Source organism: Anolis sagrei, chromosome 3, assembly GCF_037176765.1.
Source record: "Anolis sagrei isolate rAnoSag1 chromosome 3, rAnoSag1.mat, whole genome shotgun sequence".
NCBI lineage: Eukaryota > Metazoa > Chordata > Lepidosauria > Squamata > Dactyloidae > Anolis > Anolis sagrei.
Window position 1 is genome coordinate 226403075 of NC_090023.1, and position 16930 is coordinate 226420004.

Sequence of the window (16930 nt, forward strand, 5' to 3'; positions counted from 1 at the left end):
AAAGATAGGTATAAATTTTCTAATGAATGCATACATACCTTAAAATGTATACTTACCAAGCGTTATTCACTAATAGAGCAAAATCCAGATCTTCTCTCACACACACAAACCTCAGATCTAAAACATACTAAGTATATTCTAACCTATCTTCAGAATAAGTATACATTACTTATATAATCTTTCAGTGTTCTTTTCAAAAAATCAACATTTTATCTTAATGTGCTATGTAAGCAAGTGGTGATCAACCTATAGAACTGAAATATCAAAGATTTGACTTATCCAGAAATTTACGGTTTGATATTAGCTAACTATAGGAACATTGTAAAAAGTCTGTGCACTTATTTTAAACAGAAATGATGCCAGAGCTCATAACACAAACCATTCAATTCCATTCATACTTTCAATTAATAAAAAATACTAGAAAGTAATATTTTTATGTTTGAGCAATTTATTTCATATTTTTACAGCTTGCAGTTGGTCTTAAGGTAATAAGTTATGAGAGCCTTATATACAGAAACCTGTTCCCTATACCCCAAAGAATCATGGACTAATTGGGAAAATCAGAATGCTGTGCCACATAGGTGAGGAAATAAGACATTCCATTCAAATGGAAGCAAAGACTAAATGGAACTAAAGAATTCCCTTGGTGTAGGTTTCAGGACTAGTTCTCTCTACATAAAAAGTAGAGGTTATTTAGCCCCAGCTGTGGAAGGGAGATAGATTAATCTAAGAAAAAAACATTTCTTTCCTTTTTTTCAGATCATGCCATAGAATTTTATTGTAGTGATATATGTATTATATATACTGTATAGTTAAATATTATTTCTGGGAATCATAAATCTTTCCCAGTTCATTCACTACTTCTTAGTACCGTATGTTGAAAGGCATAGATTTGCTTCATTCTCGGTTTGTTTTAGAAAAAGACCAAGAATGAAAACGTTCTGTTGAGCGATATACAGCACACAGAAGATATATTTTAAAACTTCAACTTCACACATGCAACCCTCAAATATCATTATGTTGTATCTGAGTGCAGAAGGAAACTGAAGTGAAGCTCCGATCACAAGTCCAGCCTGGACAGCTGAGAGCATGCAAACTCTCTTAGCATTTTCAGGATCTGTGAAGTAAGCCACTATTTCCGTAATCTGATGCTATCATTATCAGCACCATAAAATAGATGTTTGTTGGCAGATGGATGATTCAGACCCTAAAACTAGTATTCAATTGTGATTTCCTTCTTCAGTCATGGTAAGGATACAGCAGCAGAGTTTTTGAAAGAAGATTAAAGCTAGATCTGTCAGTGTGACAAGATGGTAGTACAGATGACAAATTAGTTTAAGCCTACATCAGGGGTGGGCGCTCTGCAACTCATGAGTCGTTTTCAGCCCTCTCTCTGGTTTCAGACACTAAAGATTCAACTGCCATAGTATTTCCTAGTTATTCTGCATGAAAACAATCCATATTGGGAATGTGCACTTGTTTTCCAGCAAAATCAAACTTCCAATAGACGGTTGGGAGTGTAATTCTGCTAGAAAACAATATGCATGTTCCTCACAGATTATATTTCCCAACAGGCTCACTGAGTCTTTTGCAGTAGTATAAATATCACTTAGTAGCAGCTCCTAACAGTAACAATAATGTGTTATCCCCTATGAGTTCTGGGAAAGCCCTTCAATCCCAAGAAGTTGTACACCCTGCCATCAGAAAGTTAATCTGTTGGGAAGATCACAGCATAATCATTGTAACTACTATTTACCGAGGATCAGTGGCACTGCCAAAGATTCTGGCTTTAAAAACTCCCATCTTAAAGCTTTCATTCAGTTAGAAGTGTACTCTTCAGCTGTTAGTCTAAAAAGCTACTGTGAAAAATACACACCTGTTAAGCAGCACTCACAAATCTCAGCCAGCTTTCCATAGCTTCAGCAATGGAAATAATTGAGAGTTGTTCTCTATTAGGCATTTTGATACTTGTTGAAGGAGTTATCAAATACTTGCAACACTGCCTCACTCTATTGTGTAGGAAAGAATGTAAACATCTTTTCTCCCAAAGCCACAATCCTTTACGGACATACTTGGGAGTAAGCCCCACTACACACAGTGGAAGTTGCTCCAAAAAAAATATGCAGAGGATTGCCCTGAAAGTGTTTTCACTACTCACTGTTCAAATAAATATATTTATAAGGAAAAACAAAATAATACGTTAGTACCGAAAGCTGGCATTTGAATGTACAAGAATAAGACATACAAGCTATACAGGATATTGGTGCCAGAGAATGACAGAGATATAAAATAAGACAAGGAAAAACTGCCTCAACTTCAAGTCTTTCCTCTTTATACATTGTCCACATAAATACATCACAATACAGCTGAAGTCTAAAGAATCTTGGCTTATGGTGAATGAGTCAGTGTCCTCTAACACTCCTGCCTGACTCCTCCAGTAACTGGGAGCAAATGAGTATACTGGGAGTCATATGTAGTTTATTCATCATAATGTACAAATTGTTTTTTCTCTAACACGCCAACAACAAACCGTGACTTATAACTTAGATCAACAACGAGAGGCAAACTAGAATTCTTGATTCACACATAACACTGAAAGGTCACAATGTCCCTGGTTTGCTTATCATGGGAAGAGGTGGGCAGCAGACATGTGGCTTTTACATGGTAAGCAAGGTTCCCCTGGAACTTTGATCTATCATTTCATCTGAACTGGCACATTATCTCCTCAGGAAAACTTTTCAGTCTCAAAACTAAGTTTTAATACATGTGAAATAGTTCATCAGCTTGAAATGTGAGCGCAATTTCAAATTATGTAAGCTAATGGTTTCAATCTTTTATAATAATTTTTATAAGAAATTACTCAGAAAATAATTTTCCTAAAATATCCTAGATATTTTGGTACCAATTTGAAAACCTAATTTGTCAAAATGGACTTTCCCCTTACGTATATGAACACACACTGTTCTGACTATCAAATTTCAGCCATTTTACACTAGTCAAATCATCACAAGAGATGAACAACAAAACAGAAGAAGTGCACTTATATATGTTATCCATCTCTTCAACAAAAGCTGATATTTGACATGTAGTGGTTTTTTTGCATTTAAGAAATTATATCTCATTCAGAGCAAAAGCAAACCTTAGTTTTGCAGGAATTTTTTAAGTGTTCTGTATAAACAGTCTTTAAAATACACATCAGTGTAGCTGCACAATGTTTAGATCTGGAGAAGCATAGTCCATGGACCACACCTTGTAAATACATTTAAAATATATTAAATAAAACCTAACCTTTGGTAAAACACATCCAATCAAAGGCAGGAAAGAACAAATAGTTCTAAAATTGAAAGCTTTTCCACAACACACAAGACTCACACATCTTGGATATCTTCCTCAACTGTATCTATTAAACACTTCCTTAAATATGTACAGGATTCCACATTGCCACCTTGGCAACAAAATTTTATGCAACATGCATGCGGTTAACGGCCTTTCAACAACAAACTGCAACCCCCTGAGGAATTTTCTGGTCTGGCAGAAAAAGGAAATGCTTATGCACTCTTGATCCATGCAGCTGGCCTTCTAGAACACAGGTTTTGGTTCTCCTGGATGTTTCTTGGACATACATCCATGCATTTCATTCATGTTTCCTTATTAACCATTGAACAAGCGTCCCTGTATCGTCAACTTGATTTTCATGTCCCGGTTGTTTTTAGAAAAAAAAACAAGAATATCATCCATCTAAAGGTTTTCCCAGATAAACTAATGTCACTTCAGTGTTGCCATACACTGCAGATACTGCTGGATACAGGCATGTCTTTGGCAGTCCTCGGAATGCAACTCCCAGGAACTCGTAGCCCCGCTCAAACGCCAATGTTTTGTCTTCCATATCCAGGATGACACGAATTCTCTCACCTATCTATAAAGCAAAAATGGAAAAGGTTGAGGGGAAAGGAATGAGACAATGATGGCCAGTATTACAGCTAACACATTTCATAAGCCCTAACAACAGATACTTACCTCTGCTCGCTGATACGTTACACTATATGTTATATTATATTACATTGTGCTTTTAAGGTATTGTATATTAATTGGTATGATTTTTCATGAGTTAATTCTTCTTTGATTGTTATAAGTTATATTGAGTTTATTCACTCTATGTTTTGTTTTGATTGTCTATTTAGTTTTGGCATTGAATGTTTGCCATTTTATTATTCCTGTAAACCACCCTAAGTCCCTTTGGGAAGAGAGAGCAGGTTATAAATAAAGTGTTGTTGTTGTTTGAATTTGAAAGGTATTTTGCTTTTCAAAACTATTCCAGCACTATTTATACTATTTATACAAGGGCTTTGTGAAGAAATTGCTGGACAGATCTGGGACGCTGTGAAGGTGAGCTGTGGATGTAACAAAAACAGAGGCCTTTTCTGAAACATACAAGGTCTGGAGTTGATGCAGAGATGTTTGGGCTTTAAAAGAATCAAATTTGGATTTAATAGACACAGAACAGTCTGTGGTAAGAGAGAACTCACACTGGTTTTGGAGGAGGCTTCAAAAAATAAAATATTCTGTTTAATGTGTTGTCATCCTGTGTTTGAAGAAACTTCAATTTGCTATTCTGCTTTTAAAACTGTTTCTTGCTATCTCTATCAAGTCTGATATAAAGTCAGGTCAGGCCTACCATAACAAACCCACAGGCCAATTCTAAGGGGTCAGCCTGAAGCTCAGGAACCCAATCTAGAAAGGGATTAGGTGGGGGAACAAGGGCAGGGTGAATAGAAATATTCAAGGAAGTGCAGTGCCAACCTGGGAAAATAATGGCACTAACTTTAACATCAGTTGGATTTCAATCTTACACACATTACCTAGGAGTATGCCCCACCGATCTCTGAGGGATGTTCTCAAATAATAATAATAGTAATAGTAATAATAAACAACTTTAATTTATACCCCACCACAATCTCCCTGAAGGGATTTGGGAGGCTCACATAAGCACTCCAGGGTGATGCACATAAAATAAATAATACATAAGCATAAAATAAACAAAACATAAGTAAACTTGCATATTGCTAAATCCTAAATAAAACATACTGGTCTGCATCCAATTTGTAGTCTTGGATAGACTAGACCCAATGAAACAATAACTGAACTGTTAAGTAAATACTGTATGTAAATTTTGTTGGTTCAGTGAGCCAACTTCAATTAGACGAACAATTGGATTGAAGTCATCATAACCAGCTAGGCAGGAATGATCAAAGACAGAAGTGTTCACAACTCCAGTAAACATTTGGAAATAGCAAAACTCACTCACCTGATATTTTGGGGCATTGTTGCATTGGGGAAAGCTGCCGTTTACTTCACCGTTATGCAACAAGTTATTGTCCACCAAATTCCAGCCCCAGCTCTGGTCGTCGCTGCCCAGGAGGGCCACATAACCTTGGCACTGCATGGGAGCCCGCTTTGTTGCAATTCCAATTACTGCTACGGTGCCGAGAGGACCTTCCCACCAGACTTCCCAGGCATGGCGGCCTTCGCTGAAGCCGATCTTTGTTCTGGCTCCATCTGTACTTTGGGCAATGGGATTCCGATGCAAAGTAAACCCATTCTTCTTAATGTAGACATTCCTAGAACAATCATTGGTGCTGAAAGCATGCTGAAAGGCACGTACCTAATATTGGGGAAGAGGGATATTGAAAAAAAGGTAAAGAATTTGAGATAAGATTGTCTAACTATGCAAAGCCTGGAAATGATACTGATGTTTACATTTATTCTCTTCATAGATAGTATCATTATTTCCTCATTTACATTGATATTTAATGGAATAAATAGTAATAGGTAAAGGTAAAGGTTTTCCCCTGACATTAAGTCCAGTCATGTCAAACTCTGGGAGCTGGTGCTCATCTCCATTTCTAAGCCGAAGAGCTGGCGTTGTCTGTAGATACCTCTAAGGTCATGTGGCCGGCTTGAATGCATGGAGCGCCATTACCTTCCCCCCAAAGCAATATCACATATGCGTGTTTTTGAACTGCTAGGTTGGCAGAAGCTGGGGCTAACAGTGGGAGCTCACCCTGCTCCGAACCGGCAACCTTTCAATCAGCAAGTTCAGCAGCTCAGCGGTTTAACCCATTGTGCCACTGGGGGTCCCCATAAATAATACTACTATTAAAGGAATAAACACTAGCTCTGTTTACTTTCCAGTCTATTGGATGACATCTTTCTCCTCTCCTCTCTCTCTCTCTCTCAATCTTAGCACTACAATTTGAACTAAGACCTAAAGGCAAAAGATTCAAAGCACAATGAAGATAAAGGGGGAGAAAATAAAAGTTTGCATTTCGAAGACTTCAAATTGATACAGAACATGAAGATAGGGGATTAATAATTTACCACCACAACCACAAAGAAGACATTAGGAAAAATATTATATTTCTCCCTAAAAGCGACAGCTCATTTGGTATCAAATTACATACTAGCTAAACAAACCGAGGGTTATAAACAGCCTGCCCAAAAGCGTATTTTAAGTATCACATAATTTGAAGTACATGTAAGATGGCAAGTTAATTAAGAGAAAACAATAACTGAAAACCCATCAACACCAGGTCTACGTATAAAAAAATCTGAATGAGGGAAATTCAGAAATGTGTTTTACTTTATGACAAGCCAACATGTGAAAGAATACCAGAGGAAAGTAACAGATATGCACAACCACAGACTTCACCATTGGCAGAACTGTATCAGTACCTCTGAGACAGAGTTCTGCCAAATATCAAGCCCTTTCAGAAAGAAAATAATGGAGCCTCCGGTGGCGCAGTGGGTTAAACCCCTGTGCTGGCAGGACTGAAGACCGATAGGTCGCAGGTTCAAATCCGGGAGAGTGCGGATGAGCTCCCTCTATCAGCTCCAGCTTCCCATGCCGGGACATGAGAGAAGCCTCCCACAAGAATGGTAAAACATCAAAACATCTGGGCGTCCCCTGGGCAACATCCTTGCAGACAGCCAATTCTCTCACACCAGAAGCAACTTGCAGTTTCTCAAGTCACTCCTGACACAAAAAAGAAAGAAAAGAAGAACCTGTCCAGAAGAAGCCAATTTTAATTTTAAAAAGAGGTCTTTCTCAAGCTTTTTGGGAAGGAGATATTTTCAGGTAAATGCCGTTTCAAAAATGATTTTGCAAACAATTGTTATTGTATATTTCATTTATTCCAAAGGACTATACTGTACTCTTCAGCCCAAAGAGGCAATCGTGTTTTTTAAAAGGACAACAGTCTTCGTACCCAGTCTTATAATCTAAAAGCCTGCATACAAAGTGAGAAAAGGGAAAAATAGGGAGGCACTGATTCATAATGTAAAATTCTTCCAGGTAAAATGGAAACAACATGGTGAGGAGTCAAAGGAAGCTGGCCTCTTAGGTCCCTTCCACACAGCTGTATAAAATCCCATATCATCTGCTTTAAACTGGGTAACATGGCAGTGTGGACTCAGATAACCCAGTTCAAAGCAGATATTGTGGATTATCTGCCTTGATATTCTGGGTTACATGGCTGTGTGGAAGGAACCTTAGAGCTGATGAAGGAGCCCTGTCTTCCTTCCACTCCATTTTGCAGCTGTTCAGAAATAAAAAATACCCCAAAATTGTCCAAATGGGTGGCTGTGATAGTCACACCTTTGCTTTCTGATGGTTCAGTGTATACAAACATTGTTTCATGCACAAAATTGTTGAAAAATATTGTGTATAAAATTAACACTGGTGATATGATGTTGTAGTATATGAAGTAGAAATGAATTTTGTGTTTAGATTTGGACTTCAGCTCCGAGATATACCATTATGTATATACAGGCAGTCCACGAGTTTCAAACATCTAACTTACAAACAACTCATAGTTACAAACAGGGGTGAGACACAGGAAGTAAAAGAAATCAACCCCTTGGAAGGGAAATTCAGTCTGGAAAGGGTTATCACGGGGGAAAGGTGTCTCCACTGAAGCTGTATCACCAATCCTTGTTTCCACAACAAGCTAATTTTTTTCAAAATCCAATTATTGCAGGGACAGAAAGTATGGTGGCATCTTCTGAACAGCAGCACAGAGAGCAAAACAAACACCTCCCTATGCTATCCAAAGCTAAAGGATAAACAGATAGATAGATATGGCTGGAGTTACACTAAAAATGTACCTGCTCTGACTTACAAACAAATTCAACTTAAGAACAATCCTACACAATCTATCTTGTTTGTAACTTGGGGATTGCCTGCATATGCAAATACTGGTACTCCAAAAACCCTTCAAAAAAAGACAATTTTTAAATCCAAATGCAACTGATTCCATACATTTTGGAGAAGGGATCCTCAGCCTGTACCTGCTTAAACTTAGCCTCCCAAATCATACACATAAAGGCTCTTGGCCCACAGCCAACAGCTGGGCGGAGGTGCCACATCTACAGAACCTGTGTTTAAGGGGTGTTTCCACACTACCGACAAGTAGGCAGGTCAGCAAGGGCGAAAGATAAGCTGCACTTCATTGAGAAGTCACAGAACAAACCCCAAATATTATTTCTATGTTTTGGGACTGCCTGAAAGCAAACCAATAGTCCACCACTGTAACTGCCATGGCACCATGGGATCTGTAGTTTTACAAGATCTTAAGTCTTCTCTGCCAAAGAGTGCTGGTGCCTCACCAAACTACAACTCCTGGGATTCCAAAACATTGAGTCCTGGCAGTTAAAGTGATTTCAAACTGCATTCGTTCTGAATTGGAGCTCTATCCTAAGAGCAATTTGGGTTATAGCCGAGTTAGACACACTTCTTTCCATTTCAACTTTCTAGTGGCTCCACTACTTTTATGAGGTATTTAGAATTATTTCTAGTCAATCACTAGATCACACCACTAGAGAGGGAGCAAGCTCATCCCTTCCTTCCTCGAAGCTGATCTTATCTTTTGCTGGATCTGTACATTTCAATTTTTTTCTGCCTAAGGATGCATCTATTTAACCTGTCTTAGCTATGTGAACACGCCAAGCTACAAACAATAACTGCTTAGAATAAATCAATTAAAATCAATAGGACACAATTAACTGAACAGTTCTTCTAAAAAAAAGACTTTAGATGCATCTGTGCTGTATATATCATTATGCCAGTTTCACCCCACTTGAACTGCCACAACTCAATCCCATAGAATCCCGTGTTGTAGTTTTACAAGGGCTCTAGTCTCCTCTGTCAAAGAAGAGCTGGCACCTCACCAAACTACAACTCCCAGGATTTCATTCTACATTGTAAAATTAGTGGAATCTTGCAGCTCTTGACCCACCATGGCTCAATGCTATGGAGCAATAAGAGTTGTAGTCTGGAGAGGCACCAGCTCTCTTTGGCAGAGAAGGCTAAAGAACTCATGAAGCAACAACTCCTGACTAGTACTGAGTCACAGCAGTTCAAATGGTGTCAAACTGCATTTGTTCTCCGGTGAAATGGCACCCTTGGGATTTGTAGTTTGGTGAGGCACCAGCACTTTTTGACAGAGGATGCTATAGACCTTGTAAAACTACAACTCCCAAATACCACTGAGCCATGACAGTTCAAGCGGTGCCCATTCATTCAATCCCAAGTGTTGATGCAACTGGGGTTCCTTCCTTCTTCCCTTCCCTCCTTCTTAACCCTTCCTTTCCTTTCCCTCCCTCCCCCTTCTCCCCTCTACTTTCCTTCCTTCATTCCCTTCTTCCCTCCCTCCCGCCTTCCCATCTCCCTTCCTTTTATCCTTCCTTCCTTCCCTTCTTCCTTCTTTCTTTCCATTCTCTCCTCCTTCCATCCATCTTTCCATCTCTCCTTCCTTTTATCCTTCCTTCCTTTCTCCCTCCTTAGATCCTCTCCTTCTTTCTTTCCTTCCTTCCTTTCCCTCCTTTCGCTCTTCTTAGTTCCTTCCCTTCCCTCCTTCTTCCCCTCCTATATCCTTCTTCTTTCTTTCCTTCTTTCCCTTCCTTTTGTCCTTCCTTCCCTTCTTCCTTTCCCTTCTCACCTCCTTCCTTCCCTTATTTCCCCCCTCCTTAGTTCCTTTCCTCCTACCATTCTTCCTTCCTTACATCCTTCCCTCTTTCTTTACTTTCCTCCTTCCTTCCCCCTGCCTTAGTTCCTTCCCTTCTTCTTTCCTTCCTTCCTTTCCTTTCTCTCTCTCTCCCATCTCCCTCATTCCCTCCCTTCCGTCCTTCCTTCTTTCCATTCTTCCTTCCCTCTGTCCTGCCTTCCCTTTCCCTTCCTTCTCTCCTCCCTTCCTTTCTTCCCTTCTTTTCCCTGTCTTAGTTCCTTCCCTCCCTTCCTTCCTTTCTTTCCCTCTCTCTCCCATCTCCCTCTTTCCCTCCCTTCCTTCTTTCCCTTCTTCCTTCTTTCCATTCTTCCTTTCTACCTTCCTTCTCTCCTCCCCCTTTTCTTTCCTTTCCTCCTTCCTTCCCTTCCCTTCACCCTCATTAGTTCCTTCCCTTCTTCTTTCCTTCCTTTCCCTCCCTCTCCCATCTTCTTTCCCTTCCTTCCTTTTCTTCTTTCTATTCTTCCTCCCTCCCTCCCTCATTAGTTCCTTCTCTTCTTCTTTCTTTCCTTTCCCTCCTTCTCCCATCCTCCTTCCCTCCCTTCCTTTTCTTCTTCCTTCTTTCTATTCTTCCTTCCTTCCCTCCTTCCTTCCTTTCCCTCTCATCAGTTTCTTCCCTTCTTCTTCTTTCCTTCCTTCCTTTCCCTCCCCCATCCTCCTTCCCTCCCTTCCTTTTCTTCTTCCTTATTTCTATTCTCCCTTCCTTCCCTCCTTCCTTCCTTCCCCCCTCATTAGTTCCTTACCTTCTTTCCTTTCCTTTCCCTCCTTCTCCCATCTCCCTCTTTCCCTTCCTTCCTTTCCTTCTTTCTATTCTTCCTTCCCTCCCTCCTTCCCTTTCCTTTCCCTCCCTCTCCCATCTCCCTCTTCCCCTTCTTTCTTTCCCTTCCTCCCTCCCTTCCTCCCTGGGCCTGACCTTGCCCTTGTAGCTGGGCACATTGCAGAGGACGTCTGTGCGGAGCGCCTCCTCGGCCAGGCTCCGGGCGGCCAAGCTCCGCCAGACCTCGCTGTTCTCGTCTCCGTGGAGGACGCGGTGCCAGAGCTTGCAGACCAGGGCGCAGCTCCGCAGCTCGCGCAGCTCCAGGTACGAGAAGACCAGCTCCAGCACGCGCCCGGGCAGACGCCAGCCGGGCCCCGCAGGACCACCACCACCAGCAGCAGCAGCAGCCGGGGCCGCGGAGCCAGCGGCGGAAGAAGGAGCAGCAGGCGCAGAAGCCGCGGTCACCGGCGCCGAACTCGGCCCGCTGCCGCCGCTCCCTCCTCCTCCTCCTCCTCCAGCCGCCGCCGCCGCCGCCATCCCTACAGCCGGCGGCCGCCCCGAGCAGAGCCGCCAAACAACGGACCAATCCGCTCCTGCCCTCAGCTGGGAGGAAGAGGCCCGTTGCTGCACCTCTTCCCCCTCGAAGCCAACAACGAAGGGCGGAAGTGTGAAGTTTCGCCCTTTAAAGCGGCTTCAGGAGATGGACCCTCTACTTGAGAGGCACAGATTGAGAGCAGCAGCGGGAGTAATTGTAATTCCCTCTTTCTCCCGCCAAAGCGACTCAGCTGAGACTTACTTCCGTTATCAATATTCGAATGATCTAGGCCTTGAAGCTGAGGCAGCCATATTAAGTAAGGGTAAATGTTATCGCCGGCTCTTATTGTATGCGCAGGACTCGCACCTGTCAGTGTTGGGAAGAGAGTCATAATAGGGTGACGTCATTTCTCCTCGCCGGAAGAGAAGGTTAGTGTGCCTTCTGTCAGAGGAAGAGAAAGGTTTGCTGTGTTGGTTTTTTTTTAGAAAGGTGTTGTTTGACTGGAGGTAAATGCTTGTCTCTTTAAGCGCGTCTGGCCTCCCTCCATTATTTGAGCTCTCGCCCCTTCCACACAGCTGTATAAAATCCCACATTATCTGCTTTGAACTGGAAAATATGGCAATGTGGACTCGGATAACCCAGGGCCCTTCCACAGCCCTATATCCCAGAATATGAAGGGAGAAAATCCCTCAATATCTGCTTTGAACTGGGTTATCTGAGTCCACACTCAGATAATGTGGGATTTCCTGCCTTGATATTCTGGAATATAGGGCTGTGTGGACTCAGATAACCCAGTTCAAAGCAGATATTGTGGGATTTTCTGTCTTGATATTCTGGGCTGTGTGGAAGGGCCCTGAATTGTATGGCAGTGGAGACTCATATAATCCAGTTCAAAGCAGGTAATGTGAAGTATTTGCTTTGATAGTCTGGATTATATGGCAGTGTAGAAGGGACCCAAGTGTCATCAAGGATTTCAAAACTTCTATGCCATCAATTCGTATCAGTTGCTCTTTTCAGCCGTAACCCATTTATTTCTTGTTGGTGATTAATAGTCTTTTATTTTGGCCTTCTCAAAGCACCATTAATGCTTCATCTCTAAGAATGTAGAAGCAGCACTTGCAGAACTCAGTAGAACTTTAGATTTTTCTTCAAATTATCTCAGTAGTAAGTTCTCTTTCTGGTGACCTTCTACACATTCCTATATTCTAGAATATCAAGGCAGAAAATCCCACAATATCTGTTTTGACTCATAGTGGAGTAACATTTTCTTATAAAATTAAATTGGCTTTAAATACTTAGGGAAGATGTAAACAACATGCCTTTCCTGTTCTTATATGTGCCACCATTTAATTTGTTGGCCCATGTGATGTTCATTATGGCAGTATAGTTAGTGTTTAAGTTTTTGTGTTTGTAATCACTAGGTGTTATCTCTTGGAGTAGCTAGTATCTTGGGATGAATATAATTTATCCACTCTTTCATACTGCCTTACTCCAACAGATAGGCATAACCATTATGTTGCTAACCAATGTCTGTTTTGTTTTCAGTATCTTAAAATACTATGGCAGAGAAGTGGAGCAGTGGACACTCTTCTTCAATACTATGTTTGAATGTGAGCAAAGATGGCCTCTTGGCATCCGGAGCAGAAGGAGGGGAACTTACAATCTGGAATGAGGAAGGGAGACCATTAGAACATGCACAGCTCCATAAAACAGATGACATCACCAGCGTAGTGTTTTCTCCCACCTTTCCAAAGAGACTGTATGCATCTCATGGGGAGACTGTTAGCGTCTTGGATACCAGATGTCTCAAGGAACCAGTAGAACATTTCCATGTAAATGAGGAAGAGATCAATTGTCTCTCAGTAAATGAAACAGACAGTTTCTTAGCTGCTGCAGATGATTCTGGAGCAATAAAGATAATTGACTTGGAAAGCAAGAAGTTAAGTCGATGCCTGAGAAGACATTCAAATATTTGTTCATCTGCAGTGTTTCGACCTCAGAGGCCTCAAAGCCTTCTTTCATGTGGCATGGATATGAAGGTGATTAGCAATATATGAAAGTTTAATGTATGTTGTATACTGGCTAAATGTGAACAGAAAGGTATTCAATATATTTTTATTTTCCAATGTATTATGTTAATATGTTTGAGAGAGTCGCATATGCCAGTAGATATAACAGACCTTCCAAACATTCCATTCTCAAGAAAGAAAGCATTATCTGTAAATTGGCAACGTGAGTGTCAATCAAGCTAAAACAAGCAAGTCATGGAAAAATGAATAATTCTCAGAAAACTGGTTACTAGATAACCCGTACTTTTCTCCTCTTGGTTTATAGTGTAGAGAGAAGTAACCCTTTTGAGATGTATCTTAGATGGTTATTCAGGAAACAGGACATCACAAGGGAAACCTTAAAATTTGTACATACAGTTTCACAAAGGTGACATTTCTCTAATGTATTCCGTATATACTCAAGTATAAGCTGAAATTTTCAGCTCTTTTTTAGACTGTAAAAGCCCCCCTCAGCTTAAATTTGTCAAAGTTATTTATTATTTTACTGTTGTTATTATTATTATATAATAGAATAGAGTAGAGTAAAATAATGTAAATGTAATAATAATAATAGAGAAAAATATTCTCTATTATTACTATATTTACATTATTTTACTCTACTCTATTATTATTACATTTGTTATTATAGCCTATCATTATTATTACATTTATTATTTTACTCTCTTTATTATTGCAAGAATACATAAACACATTTACATTTTAAAAGGTTAGAATAATGGTTTAATCAGAGTTGGATAGTCTTATCTTAAATTACAGTTTTATGTTAATATTCAAAACATTTAATGTTCTGATGCCTCAATTAATATAATTTTATTGGTATCTATTTTTATTTTGAAATTTACTATTTCCCACTCTCAGCTTATACTCAAGTCAATACATTTCCCCACGTTTTTTTGTGGTAAAATTAGGTGCCTCAGCTTATATTCGGGTCGGCTTACACTCAAGTTTATAGTTTATTCTTTACACTATAAAATAATTCTGGATTTATTTTGTTTGAAGGTCATGATGTGGAACTTGCAGAAAGCTCGCCCACTGTGGGTTGTGAACTTGCAAGAAGAGGCAGCAGATGAGCAGTCGGCTGGCCAGCTCTTTAACCCACCCCTGGTCCATTCTCTATCAGTGTCTATTTGTGGCAATATTTTTGGTTGTGGAGCTGAAGATGGAAAAATCAGAATCTTCCGGGTAGTTGGTTCTAAGTTTGAACAGGAGATGGCATTTAAGGGCCACTCCTTAGGAGTGTCACAGGTTTACTTTTTACCAGAATCCTACCAGTTCATTACAGGAGGAAATGACGGCAAAGTTTTATTGTGGGACATCAGCAATGAAGTAAGAAAGCTGAAGAGTCCAGTCAAGTCCATCCCCAGAAGGAAGACTAAGATGTCAAATACCAAGACAGTTGATAAATCAGACACAGAGCTTACAAGTGGCTCTGTGGGCTTTTCACCCAAACTAACCATTGAGCATGGAGAGAAAGTGAACTGGATTTCATTCACAGAGATTAAAGGTTCTAGGAGAGTATTGGTTGCCGATCAGTCTAGCAGTATATCTGTCTATCCTATTACTGAGTCTTAAACATATCTAACTAGATAACTGACTCCTTGGTATACAGGGATTACCTGTTTAGGACTTTTTTTGGAAGCACCATCTTTATTACCTCAAATAAATAATTTAAAATAGTTGATAAACCCAATTCATTCTATCGGTAATGGGATTCCTTGGGTTAAACCTGGTATGATTGTACTGACGAACTGGCAGTACAAACTTTTGGTTATAAATATATGTAAATATCTTTGCCTTGATAAAAAAGAAGACAAAGCCTGCACATCTTTGCACCCGTTGTAAGCCTGAAAACTTTTCATATACCTATGCCTAAAGTGGCTGACTTCCACAGAAATAATTCTATTTTACTTAGATACTATCTGCCTTTCTAATGTCCAGAGCTTGAACAAAACTTATACAGATTGCATCCACGTGTAGATTGTTTCCTCAATGTGTACTGGAAATAAAACTATTCTAAGTTCCTAAATAATTTTATCTATTCATAGACTTGGCTTCTTCAAACACTATTTGTTTGGTTAGAATTGATGACTTCTCTAAGGAGATTTGCATTAAATTTCACTTGGTGCTGTTGAAACAACTATTTACTTATTAGATACCCATATTTGCTTGAGTTTTATGCACCGTCAAAACTGTCAAAACCCTGAAACTAAAAAATGTATTTACTGCTCAATGTAATGCACAGTAGCCTAAAGTGTACTCTTTGTAATTTGGCCAAAAAAGATACGCATTATGGTTTCTGCCTGTTGAGAATTCCTTCATTGTAAACAATTGTGCTGGAACACCAAAGCTTCCAGCAATGGAAAAGAAAACCTTGGAGTGCATCTATGCTGTAAAATGAATCCACTTTAACTGCCTTGGTTCAATGCCATAGAATCCTTGGGACTGTAGTTTGACGTTTTGAGCCTTCACTGCCCAATAATGCTGGTGCTTTACCAAACTATAAATCCCAGGATTACATAGCATTGAGCCCTGGCCATTTAATTAGAGATGGTGTTCCTCAAAGGGGAGCTCCAGATACAGCTCCTGAAGCTTCCCCTTTTGCTTTTGCTCAGCACTAAAATTACTAATGAGCACCCCCAATGTTGCCAAGGTCAATTTGCCAAAAAGGTGAGCATTAAATTGGAGTAAATACAGTAGTTGAAGCTTAAACTATAATTTTACTCCACATTTTGAAAATAAATGAATGTTTTATGCTCAGAGTGCTGCACTTTCAAGATTTTGTCCATAAGAATACTGATCTTTCAAGCAAGCAACTGTTTTGTTATTCTATTTATCCATTTTGCTTATTGAATGTATAGTCTGCCTTTCTAGCAAAGTAAGATCCAATACAGCTAACAACAATTTAAAAGGAATAACATTAAAACATCAAATTACAAAAATTATGAATAAATTAAATAATTAATATTCTTAACATGATCCTTACAATTAAAACATTTTAAAAATATTTTAAGGCATAATACTAATAAGTACAAAGGATTAAAGCAGTGTTTCCCAACCTTTTTTTGACCAGGGACCAGTCTCCAACATTAGTACCAACAGGGTTACGAATCCGTTTTTGGTCAACTTTAGATTTGGTTTGGTTATTTGGGGTGCTGATTCAGAAAATGGCATTGGATAGACCACATCAGCTCTAGTTTCTGATACAGAGCATATGCCATCCAGTAGTCGCCATCTGCTCGTCCACAGAAAACCATATTTAATAATCTAGAGCTGATGTAGTAGTGATATTTTGTGGGTAGTCAGCATCTCCTTTCCCGACATTCCCATTGCCTTGGCACTATAAGAGGGCTTTTCAAGACCAGTTGCTCTCGTTGCCGTGTGGTTTTGAGGCAACGGTGTAGTAATAGTACCACAGACCATATTTTTATTCTTATGGACCACTGGTGGTCCACGGACCACAGGTTGGGAACCACTGGATTAAAGCATTGAAACAGCGCACCAATTCCATATA

At 39.9% G+C, this 16930-nt stretch overlaps 2 protein-coding genes across 7 annotated transcripts; one reads left to right on the forward strand and one right to left on the reverse strand.

Annotated features, from left to right (window-relative positions):
* Window positions 1-430: 430 nt before the first annotated feature.
* On the reverse strand, window positions 431-11437 carry FBXO45 (F-box protein 45). Its single transcript, XM_060767986.2, has 3 exons — window positions 10972-11437; window positions 5306-5662; window positions 431-3916 (listed from the first exon to the last, which is right to left on the reverse strand). Exons 1-3 carry the CDS (start codon window positions 11350-11352, stop codon window positions 3731-3733), a joined length of 924 nt encoding a protein of 307 aa, XP_060623969.2. The 5' UTR covers window positions 11353-11437; the 3' UTR covers window positions 431-3730.
* On the forward strand, window positions 11039-15448 carry WDR53 (WD repeat domain 53). Of its 6 annotated transcripts, none has more exons than XM_067465934.1 (3): window positions 11039-11139; window positions 12896-13389; window positions 14419-15448. In XM_067465934.1, the coding sequence occupies exons 2-3, from the start codon at window positions 12910-12912 to the stop codon at window positions 14989-14991; spliced, it is 1053 nt and encodes a 350-aa protein (XP_067322035.1). In that variant the 5' UTR covers window positions 11039-11139; window positions 12896-12909; the 3' UTR covers window positions 14992-15448. The 6 variants fall into 6 exon arrangements, with proteins under 6 accessions (XP_067322035.1, XP_060623967.1, XP_060623968.1 ...); XM_060767984.2 differs by lacking the exon at window positions 11039-11139 and adding an exon at window positions 11571-11672; XM_060767985.2 differs by lacking the exon at window positions 11039-11139 and adding an exon at window positions 11591-11666.
* Window positions 15449-16930: the final 1482 nt, after the last annotated feature.

Excerpts from the sequence above, each read along its gene's own strand:
- FBXO45 (XM_060767986.2), bottom strand. The coding sequence starts at position 11,352 with ATGGCGGCGGCGGCGGCGGCTGGAGGAGGAGGAGGAGGAGGGAGCGGC. Across the intron at positions 5,663-10,971 it reads TGCCCAGCTACAAGGGCAAG|GTACGTGCCTTTCAGCATGC; the intron begins GTCAGGCCCAGG and ends CCCCAATATTAG. Across the intron at positions 3,917-5,305 it reads ACAATGCCCCAAAATATCAG|ATAGGTGAGAGAATTCGTGT; the intron begins GTGAGTGAGTTT and ends TTTGCTTTATAG.
- WDR53 (XM_067465934.1), top strand. The coding sequence starts at position 12,910 with ATGGCAGAGAAGTGGAGCAGTGGACACTCTTCTTCAATACTATGTTTG. Across the intron at positions 13,390-14,418 it reads CATGTGGCATGGATATGAAG|GTCATGATGTGGAACTTGCA; the intron begins GTGATTAGCAAT and ends TTTTGTTTGAAG.